Source organism: Scylla paramamosain, chromosome 15, assembly GCF_035594125.1.
Source record: "Scylla paramamosain isolate STU-SP2022 chromosome 15, ASM3559412v1, whole genome shotgun sequence".
NCBI lineage: Eukaryota > Metazoa > Arthropoda > Malacostraca > Decapoda > Portunidae > Scylla > Scylla paramamosain.
In genome coordinates this window covers 3,716,012-3,731,011 of record NC_087165.1, presented here as the reverse complement: position 1 = coordinate 3,731,011, position 15,000 = coordinate 3,716,012, and the positions used below count along the sequence as shown (strand labels likewise).

General features: G+C 42.8%; 1 protein-coding gene across 3 annotated transcripts in view; it reads left to right on the top strand.

Moving 5' to 3' along the window:
• LOC135107283 (uncharacterized) overlaps positions 1–15,000 on the top strand; it is a 57,989-nt gene that overhangs the window by 19,360 nt on the left and 23,629 nt on the right. For all 3 annotated transcript variants that reach the window (XM_064016954.1, XM_064016953.1, XM_064016955.1), the window contains exons 2-4: positions 7,930–8,067; positions 8,904–9,068; positions 10,121–10,288. In XM_064016954.1, coding sequence (XP_063873024.1) covers positions 7,930–8,067; positions 8,904–9,068; positions 10,121–10,288 — 471 coding nt within the window. The remainder of the gene's footprint in view (positions 1–7,929; positions 8,068–8,903; positions 9,069–10,120; positions 10,289–15,000) is intronic.

The window sequence follows — 15,000 nt, the reverse complement described above, 5'->3', positions numbered from 1 at the left end:
AGGGTTCGATGCCCGGGCCGCATCAGCTGGATGGCGGGAGCAGGTAGTGGTGGAGAGCCAGTGTTCTCTCGTAACCCTGCCCAGAGTCATATCGTCTTTTTGGTGCGGCGGTGTAAAAACTCAATCAATTTACAGCACTCTCTCTCTCTCTCTCTCTCTCTCCTCTCTCTCTCTCTCCTCTCTCTCTCTCTCTCTCTCTCTCTCTCCTCTCTCTCTCTCTCTCACGATCACGTACAACTTTTTTAGTTACATATTTTTGTAGTACAGTCTCTTAAAATACTTCTTTACCATAGAAGAAGCAAAATTACCTTCATGAACTCTCTCTCTCTCTCTCTCTCTCTCTCTCTCTCTCTCTCTCTCTCTCTCTCTCTCTCTCTCTCTCTCTCTCTCTCTCTCTCTCTCTCTCTCATCTCTGTGTGTCTATGCAAACAGTGCTCTGGATGTTAACAAAGCCGTGAAAAGAGCTCATGAAATATTTGGCGCAAGTTTAGAGCACAGTTTTGAAAAGCTTCCCAGACAGCAAAGCGGGTGATCCTGTGTCCCGAATCTTGCAGTGCCGGTTGTTTTACTTTTGTTAACTGAAATTGTCGAGGGCTGCTAAAAATGGTGTCAGACTGTAATTATTTTGTCAAAGGGCGAGAAGAGGCGAATTCCTTACTTGGTACTAGATATGATGTTTGACTTAAGATAACCTAACCTAGCCTAACTATCGATCTAATCTAACCAGCCATCGACACAACTTACCTGGCCTAACCTACTTATCGACACAGCGCACCTGACTTAACCTAATTTAACTTACCTATCGACACAAACTAGCCTAACCTAACCTAACCATCGATACAACTTAAACACCCTGGTTAACCTAATCTGATGATGCCTTATCCAACCATCGATCCAACTTAATAAACCTGACCTAAGTGAATGCTCTCTCTCTCTCTCTCTCTCTCTCTCTCTCTCTCTCTCTCTCTCTCTCTCTCTCTCTCTCTCTCTCTCTCTCTCTCTCTCTCTCTCTCTCTCTCTCGTCGAAAACTTTATCCTGCTTAATATGGAAATTAATGTTTTATGATTGTATTTATTATTATTATTATTATTATTTTATTATTATTATTATTATTATTATTATTATTATTATTATTAGTTATTATTATCTTCGTTATCATTTTCATCATCATCATCATCATCATCATCATCATCATCATTATTACTGTTATTATCATCATCATCGTTATCATTGCAATTTTTATAATAACTTGTTATTTTGGTTGTTTTATTTTTTGCTCGTGTGTGTGTGTGTGTGTGTGTGTGTGTGTGTGTGTGTGTGTGTGTGTGTGTGTGTGTGTGTGTGCACGCACCTTATCAAAATTTCACCAGCAGCCTCTTCTTGTATTCTGGGAGAGTTCCATCTTTTTTTTTTCCCCCCTTTATGTTTTAAGATGAAAAAAAAGTTGAACATTGCTCTCTAATTTTCTTTTTTTTCACTTCTTTAATTCATTGACTCATGGTTTTCCTTTCAACGTCATTCTTTTCTTCGCATGGCTTGTTACTACTCAGTCCTCTTGTGGCACACTGGTGGCCTGCCTCGCCTTGCAATGTGTTCCGAAGAAGTGCCCCTTGACGTGCAGGTGTCGAGGTGCAGCAGTCCTCTTTCTCTGTGGCAGCTGTCCTTCCCTGCCGTCGGTAAATGAGTACATTAATCTCGGTCACGAGGACTGAAAGTTGCATCATCGAACTCTGGCAAGCCTACCCGTCATCAGTGTGTCCAAACCAGTGCACTTGAAACATCTGAGACGGTTTGAAACCTTTAAAACATTTATTGACCACTAGTATTTGTGCATGATTAATCTGGTGCTGGATTTTCAAGACAGTCTAGTTAGCCTTTCTGAAGGCAAATATATGGAATTTTAAAAGCGATACGGTTTAAAAATACTCATCACCGTTAACAATAATAGGTAGCAATGGCAAATACCGATAATTACAGTCAATTCAAAGTGTTAGATAATAAAGTAAATGCTCTCTCTATATATATTATTAATGGTGATAAATAATTAGTAGTGATAAATATTCCTAAAGCGTACCGCATGGACGGGTTCAAACGCTGTGCTGGCGGGGAGGGTGCCAGACGTACGATAATACAACTTTCTGTCCGCGTTACCTTATAGCTCGTGGTGACGTTGCTATGAAAGAGGGAGGGAAGCCTTGACCTGAGTGGAGGGCGTGATCTCTCGTGTGGCTCGTGGGCGTGAGGCAATGACCACGGATCTGTCAAAGAGCGTGACGTTAATACAGTACGTAGGATGTATCGCCTCGTCCTCCTCGTCATCTTTGTCCTCGTCCTCTTCGTTTTCGTATCTTTCTCTTCCATATTTCTCTCCTCTCCTTTTCTCTCCTTTCCTCGTCTTTCCTTTCCTATCCTCTTCTCTTTTTTGCCCTCCTCCTTTTCATTTCTTTCCTTTCCTCTCCTTTCTTATCCTTCTCTTCTCTTCTCTTCTTTTCTTTTCTCTTCTCTTCTCTTCTCTTCTCTTCTCTTCTCTTCTCTTCTCTTCTCTCTCTCTCTCTCTCTCTCTCTCTCTCTCTCTCTCTCTCTCTCTCTCTCTCTCTCTCTCTCTCTCTCTCTCTCTCTCTCTCTCTCTCTCTCTCTCTCTCTCTCTCTCTCTCTCTCTGAAACGCCAAAGTAAAGTTGCATAAATTCATTGAGGAAGGGAACAGAAAGTTTGAGGGAGCACCGCGGGGCAATGCTAGGGTGCTAAACTCGGTCAACATTCAGGAATATGAGAATGTATACAGTTTCCCAGGGTGGCTATTAAATGTACTACTTGTTTTGTCTTCTTTATCGTTCCTTTTCTGTTTCCCTTTTCCCTATTATTGTTGTCCTTTTACTTAATATTTATCTTTTCCTCTTCTATTGCTTTGTTTTACCCTGCTTCTTATTCCTCTTTGGTTTTCCCTTTTACTTCTTGATATTTGTTCCTCTACTTAATGTCTCTTCCCTTCCTCCGATACTTCTTTGTTTTATCCTGGTTCTCGTTTCTCTCTTGTTTGCCTCTCTCTTCTTATGGTTGTCCTATTTAATATCTTCCTTCTCTCCCTCTTTCTCCTTCTGGCGCCTCCCCGTCTCGGTGCCTCTGCGGTGGTGGATAGCAGGCGTGGGTGGCGTGGTAGGGATGGTAACGCACCAAGATTCTGTAGGACCTTGGCTGCTTTTTTTATTTTTTTTATGAACAAGTGTAGTCTTTAACTCTTCCATTTGCTAGGCACTGTTATTTTTCGTTCTCCTTAAGCTTAATAAAATACTATTAATTTATCCCTCTATTTGAGAACCAATTCCTTCCCATCTCTTTTTTTTTTAATCTACTTTTATTAAGTTTGAAGAAATAATGGGTTCAGACTTGATAAAATTATTTAAAAAAGAGATAGGAAGGAATTGTCTCTTAAATTAGATGGTAGATGAATGAAATAGCCTCAGTAGTAAGGTTATTGGTTGTTGAATCATTAAGGAGCTTTAAAAGATGATTACACAAATTTATGGATGAAGATGACAGGTGGAAATAGGTATGTATGTGTCATACAGAGACATCCACATGTAGGTCAGATGGCTTCTTGTAGCTTTCCTTATTTTCTTATGTTCTGATGGTGGAAGTTTAGATTATAAACTTCAACAGTGATACAGCACGCAGATGTGGGACGAGAAGTCCTCAGTCACACAAGTTCGAATCCTGGCCACAGTGCGAGGTTAGGAAGGACATTCATTTGGGGATAGCGGTTCCCAAATGCCAAATCAGAGTTCTTCGTTATGTGGTTCCGTTCTAGCACTGATTCATCAAGGGGATCTGGATGTAAATACAGAAAGAAAAGTGGAAGTTTAGAGTATGATTTTGAAAGATGACTGACAGTAAAGGAGAAATTTGATTAGTCTTTTATTGTCTGTTGTAGTTCTGTTTCTTATTTGTTAAAATTGATCTTGGTTGTTCGAATTCAATGTGTGTGTTAGAGTTCCATTAGCAGTCAAATGGTTAGCAAGAGATTATGTGCTGGGCGGCAGTCTTCCCCTAATAATATCTCGAAACTTTTCCGAATCCACTCTTCTGTACCACAACAGATAAATTGCTATAATTGTTTCCCTTAACTAGCAATAAGTCATAAATTTGAAGGTATCATCGGAAAAATAAGTTTTCCGATGATACCTTCAAATTTATGACTTATTGCTAGTTAAGAGAAGCAATTATAGCGTGTCCCTTGTATTTCCTATGGGGAATAATTCGCGAGAGTACCTTAATGACGTCACAAATGTCACAACTCTTTAGGGACGAGGGTGGCCAGTGTAAACAAACCTTGCTTCTTTAGACCTTCACCTGAAGTGTGATGGCTCCAGGACGCTGATTGGTAGTCCAGCCCTGTCCAGTCCAGGTGTAGGGCTAATTTGATTCTGGGGGATAAAAATGATGGATTATAAACCATGGCCTGGGGAGGGGCTGCAGTCTTGGTCGGGGGCGCGCGAGGTTGGTGTGGGAGTGAGGGCGGTGGCTGCAGTCACACGTAGCAAAGTTAATAATTTTTGGGACAAATTTCAAGTTCTTTATGGTTGTTTTCGTCGTACGTGTTAGCGGTGATCCTCCCCCCATCCACTGTGTGTGTGTGTGTGTGTGTGTGTTTACCTGGCTGATGTTGCCTCTCAGCCTTCATTTTTCCGGCCTAGAGGGGAGACTCACCAAGCTCCGGGAGCAAAATTTGGAAACTTATTCCGCTTTATGGCCGCTCTCTAAAAAAAATAAATAATAATAATAATAATAAAAAAAGTTAATAGGGTAAAATCTCCAAAACGTGAAGAACCAGTTTGAAAAGGCCTGCCGATGCCTGTCTCCTGAAGGATGTTTTGTCATTGGAATATATAGAAAACAGAATATGAGTGTTGCAGAATTTACCAGTGAAAACACCTTTAAGATGAAATAGAACAGGTCGGCAGAGAACATGTAGTTATATGTGATGGACACAGTAAAGGTATAAGAGGCTATCGTTGTAATGTATGCTAAAATCCAGTGAAAATAAGGGAAACTAGATCCTAACACGGCCGCCTTCACACAGGGGGGACAAGTGACACACGTGACTGGTTGACGTCTCGTTATTACTCGAACACTTGCGTCGCTCGCTGTATTATCTAAGAACTGCCATGTTTGCACTACTATCACCTCTAAGTTATTGAATATGATCAGTCCATCTCAATATCTGAATGTGAAAGTCTAGTGCTTCGTCGTCTGTTGAGTTTATGCATTAGTCTTCGTTATTCCTCAAGAGTTGCTTTCTCCCCTCACTTTTTTTTCATTCCCCTCACTGCTTGAAACTTTAATATCGAATGTATTCTTTCTCTTTCTTTTCTGCAACTTGAGCAATTTCACGTTGTCAAATCTCCCAAGAAGGTACAAACAATGAAACTCTCCTTTTTGAGTGACCCGCACCGCCAGACTATTGAAGGTACAAGCATTGACACTTTTACTTTTTCAGATAACTTGCATGGCCAAATTCCTGTAGAAGTGCAGTGGACTGGCATCACATTATATTCTTCCTAATCTTGCTCATCTTTTTAACAGCTTTCTTCTAAAATTATCAAATTACACTGGTTTTTTGGACGCCAGATTGTATTTCAGCATGTTCTCTGTCGCTTCCTTACAGACAAGATTTGTACTCGATTTCGTTCAGCCTCGTGGCACGTGTCATGGATGCAGGGAGTTGCTGATAGGACCATGTTCTGAACCACTTCTGAGCCGCACCTTACCACATTCAAAAAAATGCTCTACTTGAAATTACACGAATTTTTAAGGGCGTTTTTGCGGTTTTATTGACAGATTAGCAAGATTTCTACATTATCAACAGGAGAAACACTTGCGAATCCTTCTAACAATTTCTGTGGGCTTTGAAAATAGTCGTGGTGAGAGAGCAAAGCGTTTCAGAATACGGGCCAAAGGTAACATTTGAACACGCCTTGTAACGCAGCGCTGCCAGCCGTCAGTGTGGTCGAGTCGTCTTCCCCGTAGACTCACTAGCTCATCACGCTCATCACCTTCTCATTAATTAGGAATTCTTTCACTCATCTGAATTTCACCTTATATCTCAGGTTCCAGAAATTCCTCTCTCGTTATAAAGACTGACTGCAATCCGTCATTCATTACCACACGGCACACACCTTTCTCCCTTCATCTCGCTTGTTACATCAGCCAGTCCTCAAACTCGTTTTTCTATCAATATCATTGCGTTAATTATGTGCATATTTTTCTTAACAACGTTTTTTTTTTTTTTTTTTTTCACTTCATCTCACTCCTGGCCTTCATGTACTCCTTCTAGCGTCTTCCATTGCGATGTATCTACACACATTCCCACTCTTTGTTTCCTTGTATCAACCGTCTTTGTACGACTGCTGTTACATCTACCATATCTCTTGATCTTTTCTTTCCCCATTACATTTTATCACAAATACAAGTCCGGTAACTAAACGATTCTTTACATTTTTTTTTTTTTTTTTATTTCCTAGGAAAGAAAAGACATACAGCAAATTTGACATCCCGTTATCCTTGAAAGTAATCCCCATCGGCAAGCTTTTGCCAACGAGCCTCCAGAGTCCAGATGCGCAATGCACTGGCAATAAAAATCAGGCGCCTTTGAAGGAAAAAATTTTGTGAGTGTTGCCCACGAAGGTAGTTGTCCAGGGAATCGAAGAGGTGGTGATCTGTTGGCGTAAGGTCTGGGGAGTACTGGATGACACAATATCTCCCAGCCAAGTCGCTGTATGGTATCCCTGGCCACCTGCGTCACATGACGCCTGGCATTGTCATGAATAAACAGTATACCCCTGCGATTAACCAATGTTGGCTTTTTCTGCTTCAGTGCCTGTTGCACACGTTCCAGCTGCCCCGAGTAAAGGTCCGCAGTGATGGTGTGGTCTGTTGGTAGCACCTCATAGTGCACCACCTATCAAGTAGTTCACCAGACACAAAGCATTATCTTGCGTGGGTGTAGAGGCGCTCTTGCGATGTGAGGCACAGGGTTCCGTGGTGACAAGCAATGTCCAGCACGCTTGGGAGTGTCATACAGGATGTGAGGCACAGGGTCCCGTGGTGACAAGCAATGTCCAGCACGCTTGGGAGTGTCATACAGGATCCACTTTTCGTTACTGGTGAGCACTCGATCATTTAAATATGGGTACGTTGTGGTGCCGAGAAAGCAACGAGAAACAGGCTGTCACTCGTTGCTTGTTGGGTTCCGACAGTCTGTGAGGTACCTACTTGCTCAACTTGTACGCCTTCCTTATTAAATGCAGATGAAGTCTGACTGCTTCGTTAGAAAGCTGGAAGCGTTCAGCAAACTCACCACAAGTTTGGCTGCTCTCCTCCACTATGGCCGCCTTCAAGGCCTCATCATCAGGACCTGTGGCCCGCCACTGCGGGGTTCATCACAAAAGGACAGATCACCCGACCTGAACTTCTGGAACCAATGCCTGGCGGTGCGTTCACTCACAGCATTATCCCCAAGTACTTGACGTATTCGGCGACTTGATGCAGCTGCGGATAAATCCACTTTAAAGTCATTAAGTAGACAACCCCGAACGAGCTGCTTAGACACCTCCATGTTTCCTCGCCTCGGTCGAGCTGTGACGTGTGTGTGGCTGTGTGCGTCTGCGCGACGCACCGTCCTTGGTCCAGAGTGATATCTATACCTCCACCCCCTCCGCTTTCCCGGCATGTGATGCACTCATTTGCGCGTCAGTGATCACGTCTTCTCTTATGACTTAAAGAACGGCAAGGACTTTCTTAGTTACCTATCTAGTGTCACCTTCGTGTGTGTGTGTGTGTGTGTGTGTGTGTGTGTGTGTGTGTGTGTGTGTGTGTGTGTGTGTGATCAAGCTACCCTTCATTGTTAACCTGTGTCTCTTTTCCTGTGCAGAGGGCGGGGGGCTGGGCGACCCCTGCGTGGAGAGCCGCTGCGGCCCCGGGACCAACACGGTATGCAGCAACAAGACCAAGACCTGCATGTGTGACTCCTACCACCCTGTGTCCATCAACGACCAGCTATGTGCCAAAGGTGGGACTGATGTTGCTGCTGCTTTTCCTACTACCACTACTACTACTACTACTACTACTACTACTACTACTACTGCTACCACCACCACCACCACTATGACTACTGCTTCACTTTCATGCACTATTACTATTCTTATTGTTTATCTATCTGTCTACCTACCTACTTACCTATCTATCTATATATCTATCTATCTATGTATCTAGATCTAAATTTATTTAGATAAGTAGAAAAAAAACATAGATATATATAGATTTAGAGAGATACATGCATACACAGATAGGGAGATAGATAATAGACGCATAGATTGACAAATAAGTAGGTAGACGGTTAGAGAAGTAGGTACATCAATAAATTAGAGATGAATGAAAAGTAATTTTTTTCTGATAGCGGTTTCAACTTATTTTACTTCCTATTTTCTCTTAATTCACCTTCCCTGAATTCACGTGTTATCAATACACATACAATAGGATGAATGCAGTAGCACCAACTTTTACCTACTGTAAAAAAGAACATACATATAATTCACACATCTCAAAGTGCAATGTTGTGTGTTAGCATTGTATTGAAGACAACTTCGCTGACTGCATGGACTGTGTGTGTGTGTGTGTGTGTGTGTGTGTGTGTGTTTGTGTGTATACTGTTAAGCCTTTGCCTGCTATGATTTCTCCATTAAGCATAACAGAATGGTCTAGTTATCTGATCCAAGATTAAAGCACAAATTTGAGAGACACCACACACAACAAAACACATGATGGAACACTAGTAACTCGAAACACACCACCATCACCAACCGGCGCCGGCACTGCCAGTACTCACACGTCTCCTGGTGTCTGCAGGGGCCTTGCTGGGAACCCCCTGTTTCCACCACGACCAATGCCAATACTACGACGCCAACTCCATGTGCCAGGAGGAGGGCAACAACCGCTCTCAGTGCCAGTGTCAAGAGAAGTATGAACTCAGATACATCGAGGGACTCAGCATCCCCAAAGTTTGCTTCCCTGGTGAGTGTGTGTGGAAGAGAGAGAGAGAGAGAGAGAGAGAGAGAGAGAGAGAGAGAGAGAGAGAGAGAGAGAGAGAGAGAGAGAGAGAGTGTGTGTGTGTGTGTGTGTGTGTGTGTGTGTGTGTGTGTGTGTGTGTGTGTGTGTGTGTGTGTGTGTGTGTGTGTGTGTGTGTGTGTGTGTGTGTGTGTCTGCGCTTTTTATCGTTCTTCATGTGAACTCCACATTTTCATGTGATCTATTAATCCTTCTCGTTGTTCCCTCCTCTTTTCCTCTTTCCTTCCACTGTCTTCTCTGTATTTTTCTTCTGGAGACACTTCCTTACCCTCAGCTCGCCCATTGCCATCGACTGTCTGGTCACTCATTCACTCTCCTTCACGCTCTTCCCTTGACTAACACCCAAAGAACACATCATAACACATCACAGTAAGTACCTCGTGTTCCTTGTTCTCTCCCCCCTCTGCGAGTACGAAAACAAACTTTAGGGACACAAATTCTTACTAACCACGCTCTCTGTGTTCTCTTCCTACTGAAAATATCCTCAGAACCTGTCTTTGCCACCGTCTGCCATAATCCAGTGGCTTCACTTTCCTCGCAGAGACCGCTGCCTTTCACTGTAGCGTCTGTCTCTCTCTGCCAGTCTTAGCATCACCACTTGAACTTCTGTCCATAATTCCTGGTATTCGCAGATCTGCCATACTTCAGTGACTTCTCTTTCCTCGCGGTTACCGCTGCCTTCCATTATGGTTTCTGTCTCTGGACCATATCCTGAAACACTTGTGCGCCACACTTCGAGTATATTCAAAAACCTTTAGACAAAGTTACACGGTTTTTTTTTATTTATTTATTTTAATTTTATTTTTTTATTGTTCTAGTGATAGATCAACAAGATTTCTTCATTATTAACAGGAGAAACATTCTTGAGAACCTAGCTAATCATCTCTGTGGCCTTTGAAAATACTCGTGCTGAGAAAGCAAAGTGTTTCTGAATACGGGCCTCTGCCTGTCTCAGTATCACCACTTGAACTTCTGCCCATAATTCCTGGCGTTCGCAGATCTGGAGTCCCTGAAGGCGGACGTGCCCACACTGCTCGGCCTCGGTCTGGCGCTGTCCATGTTGTCTGCCCTCATCTGTCTGGTGCTCAAGATTTTCGCTCGAGCTCGCTTCGCCCGCCCTCGCCGCTATGCCGACGCGCGCATCAACCCTCCGCTCACTGTGTCCGGTAAGTGGCGCCCTCCCCCCTCCTGCGCTCTTCTCCCACACCTGCCCTCATTCCCGTTCCCAGCGTCTTGTCTTCCTCCTCCTTCTTTTCCTCCTTTCCCTCCTATGCCCTTCTCTCCTACCAACCCTCACTCCTCCACCGTCTTCTCTTCATCCTCTTTTCCTTCCTGTCTTTTTTTGTTTTTTTTTCTTCGCTGTGCTGCTCATCTTTTTTCCTGTTTACATTTGTGGTCTGTGAAATTTCTCGCCTTCGTTTTTTTTTTCTTCTCCTTCTTCGTCTTTTCATCATCATAATTTTCTTCTTTTCTTCTTTTCTTATTATTATTCATCTTCATCTTTTCTTCGGTGGTCTCCCTTCTTTTTTTCTCTTTTATTTTTTTGTGTATGTTTTTTTTTCTGTTCTTGTTCTTCTTGTTCGCATCTCCTCCTCCTCTTCTTCCATGTTTTTTTTGTTTTTGTTTTTGCTCCATTATCATTTTATTATTATTATTATTATTATTATTATTATTATTATTATTATTATTATTATTATTATTATTATTATTACTATTATTATTATCATCATTATCATCATCATCATCATCATCATCATCATCATCATCATCATCATCATCATCATCATTATCCCTCTTCTTCATTATCACCATTATAAACTTAATCATCATTATGATTATCATCAATTAGTCATGTTTTTCTTATTATCCTCCCTATTCTTTTTGCTGGTTCATCCTATTTCCTTTTATATATTCACATTATTAGTGATTTTTATTATTTTTACCGTTGCTGCGCCATAAATCAAATCAATCAGTTTCATTTCCTGTGGTCTATACTGGTAACACTGTTCTTGGCGATGCCTCCATAACAACAGTTCAGTTCGCCGTGCAGCACAAGAGTGGCGGACTGCACAGGTGTCTGGTTGGGACTCGTGTGTCTTTCCTCACTGACGATGCAGAATTCCAGTTAAACCATTAAAGGGATCATGAAGAATAAATAAATAAATAAATAAATAACATTGAAAAAAAGAAACACATCTTCCACTAGAGACTGTAAAAAGTTGTCGAGGGAAGACGAAGGAAATACTTGAAAATATTGAGCCCCAGCAATTACACCCTCAATAGCCTTTCTAGGGGTAAACCTCAACCTCTATCCTAACACAAAAATCCCCTTTCCTAACAAAAAAAAAAAAAAAAAAGATATATTCCTCACAAAAAAAAATCCCATTCCTGAGCAAAGTTCCCATTCCTGAAAATTAATTACACTGAAATATCCATTCCTAATTTTGTATTCCTAGCAAGAAACGTTCCTATTCCAGATTCACATTGTTTTCATTCTCCCATTCCAGATTGTCTTTACTCCCACAACACACTGCCATTACTTCCATTCCAGATTCCCATTCCATATTGTTGTGTATAATTCCAAGTCATTATTCCAGTCTGTGTTCTTAACTTATTCACCATTCCAGAGGGCCCTCATTCCCATTCATTCCCATTCCTTCGTACTCTGAAACAACTTTGGCACCTCATCGTGACTACTTTACACAACCTCTAGTTGAAAGCTACTGGAATTTTCAAGAGAGTTTTCATGATTCCTGTGATGATTTGATAAGATTTCTGCACTGTTAGTTGGAAAGACACCCATGAGAGATCATATAATCATCTCCGTGGCCTTCAAAAAAAAAAAATCCTCACGAGAGACCAGAACGTTTAAGAATAACAGTTAGAAGAGAAGTAATTTATGGAACTTGAACCAAAACGTTGTGGTGTTCTGTCTTATCTACTTTTAACAGGCCCAAGTTTTTTTTTTTTTTTCTAAACAACCTCTAGTGAAAGTTGCTGGTGTTTTCAAGGAGGTTTTCATGATTCCAGTGATAGTGTAATAATTCTACACTGTCAGTAGGAAAGACACCCATGACACCTCGTATATAATCATAAAAAAAATTCTCAAGAGTGACCAGAAGGTTTAGTTAATAAGGGGTGTCATCCACGGGTCACATTCTTAAACGCTTCGACGCTTTGGTTTACTTACTTTTAACAGGCACAAGAGGAAGTTATTGGGGGTTTCAGGGATGTGTTTGTGATTCTAGTGGCATTTTAACAAAGATTCCGTCGCTCCTAACTACATACCATTTTCTGTAGAGTTATTATGATGCTGCAGCACTTTATTTCTCAGCTACGTCTTCTTTATGTATGAGTTTCTTGTTTACTTTCCTTCCTTTCTTCATATTTTTTTTCTTTCTTCTTTTCCTTCCTTCCATTTCTTACTTCCTTTCATTTTCTCCAGCCCTCTCTACTTCATTCATTCCTTCGTCTCTCTCTCTCTCTCTCTCTCTCTCTCTCTCTCTCTCTCTCTCTCTCTCTCTCTCTCTCTCTCTCTCTCTCTCTCTCTCAACTACGCGTCACTCTTTATCATAATTTTTTGTTACTTATTCAGTTTGTTCCTCACCACTTACACTATCATCAACACCACCACCACCATTGCGCGCTCTCTCTCTCTCTCTCTCTCTCTCTCTCTCTCTCTCTCTCTCTCTCTCTCTCTCTCTCTCTCTCTCTCTCTCTCTCTCTCTGTGTGTGTGTGTGTGTGTGTGTGTGGTGTAATGATTTTTTTTTCTTTCTCTCTCTATTGTAAATTCTGATATAATGTTTAGAAGTTCTGACTCTTTCAAGATAGATGAAAATTTTACCGTATGTGTATGTGTGTGTATGTGTGTGTGTGTGTGTGCGCGCGCGGACGCTGTCTCATAGATGTAATTTTTGTAGCTGTCATACTAGTCTCTTGTTTACGGTGTTGAAATAGTAGCAATAGTAATAGTTGCTGTTGTAGTTTGTTGTTCTTCTTGTTAGCTAATGTTATTCATTTTCACTATTGATGTTTACTTGCTCTCAATATTGTTTTTTTTTTTTTCTATAGGCAAGTGTATTTATGTATCTGTGTGTGTGTGTGTGTGTGTGTGTGTGTGTGTGTGTGTGTGTGTGTGTGTGTGTGTGTGTGTGTGTGTGTCACTGTCTTTCATCTTCCTTTTCGCTTTCTCCTTGTGTGCTGTTGTTGTTTTTGTTGTTGTTTGTTGATGATGATGATGATGATGATGATGGCGGCGTGTCATAAGTCCAGTTGGGTCTCAGGGCAGGTAAGCTACGGCGAAGACGGTAAACACCTGCCCACCACCACCACCACTACTACTACTACCTCCACCTCCACCCTTCTCCACCACCTCCACAACCTCCACCAACACCACCATCACCGACGCGCCCACAGTCTGAGTCACTACCCCCAGCGGCGCGCCTCTTCCTCCTCCGCCCTCCTCTACCAGTCCCCCAACCATCACCACAACCACCGCCGCGGCCGCCCCCTACCACCGAGCGGCTCCTCCTCCTCCCTTCAACCTCTGCTACGGGTGGTTCCGGACAGCCCCGCCCCGCCCCGCTCGCCCCGCCGCGCACAGGGCACCCGGTCCACGCCCCCGCCCCAGCGAAATGCCCGCGGTACTCCCCCCCTCCCCTCCCCTCCCCTTCGGCGGCCAGCATGCCCCCGGCCGCCGCTCGCTCGCTGCTGACGCTGCTGTACTCTACATACGCTGTTATGCTAATTTTTTGACGCCTTTTTTGAACTCCGAGGGCCACCACCCACTCTTTTCCTGGTGCCCCACGTAGATATTTTTGGCGGTGTTTGGCGCGGATATTTTTCCCCCCTCCCTCTCTCTCTCTCTCTCTCTCTCTTCTCTCTCTCTCGTCTCTCTCTCTCTCTCTCTCTCTCTCTCTCTCTCTCTCTCATTTATGACTTCTTTTTCTTTTCGTTTGTCCATTCATATTTCTCCTTTTCCTCCTCTTTTTTTATTTTTTTATTTTACAAGCTCACTCATCTATTTTTTTTTTCTTTCTTCCCTCGTTTCTTTCGTTTCTTCCTTTTTCTTTTCTTTTCTTGTTATTTTCTCCACTTCTCTCTCCCAGTATATCTTTCTGTAAGTTGCCTTTTCTGTTTCTCGTCTTTTCTGTTTATTACTCCTCTCTCTCTCTCTCTCTCTCTCCTCTCTCATCTCTCTCTCTCTCTCCTCTCTCTCTCTCTCTCTCTCTCTCCTCATCTCTCCTCTCTCTCTCTTCTCTCTCTCTCTCTCTCTCTCTCTCTCACACCCAGGTTTTGCGTAACAATTAGTCTTCCGCCCCCGTATCTTAATATGGGCGATAGATCATTTTCCGTAATATCTTAGTCTGCCCTCCCCTTCATTACTCCTCCTCCTCCTCCTCCTCCTCCTCCTCCTCCTCCTCCTCCTCTCCTCTCCATATCCTTCTCCTCCTCCTCCTCCTCCCTACCCATCATCGTAATTGTTATTCTCCTCACCTTCCCCCCCCATCTCTTTCTTCCCATCCTCCTCCTCCTCCTCCTCCTCCTCCTCCTCCTCCTCCTCCTCCTCACCTCCTCCTCCTCCTCCTCCACGCTCTCTCCTTCATCCTCAGTAATGGTAGATGTGAGGTGAATGCCTTCCTCCTCCTCCTCCTCCTCCTCCTCCTCCTCCTCCTCCTCCTCCTCCTCCTCCTCCTCTACATCTCCCTTCATTTTCTCAGAGAACAATCTTTCACGTGCAGGTGTTGCTATCAGCTCACACACCACCACTACCACCACCACCACCACCACCAACAACAACACTTCCACCATTACTATTATTACTACTACTTTTAATACTATAGCCGTCGTCACTTCCACTACCTTTCACCACCACTA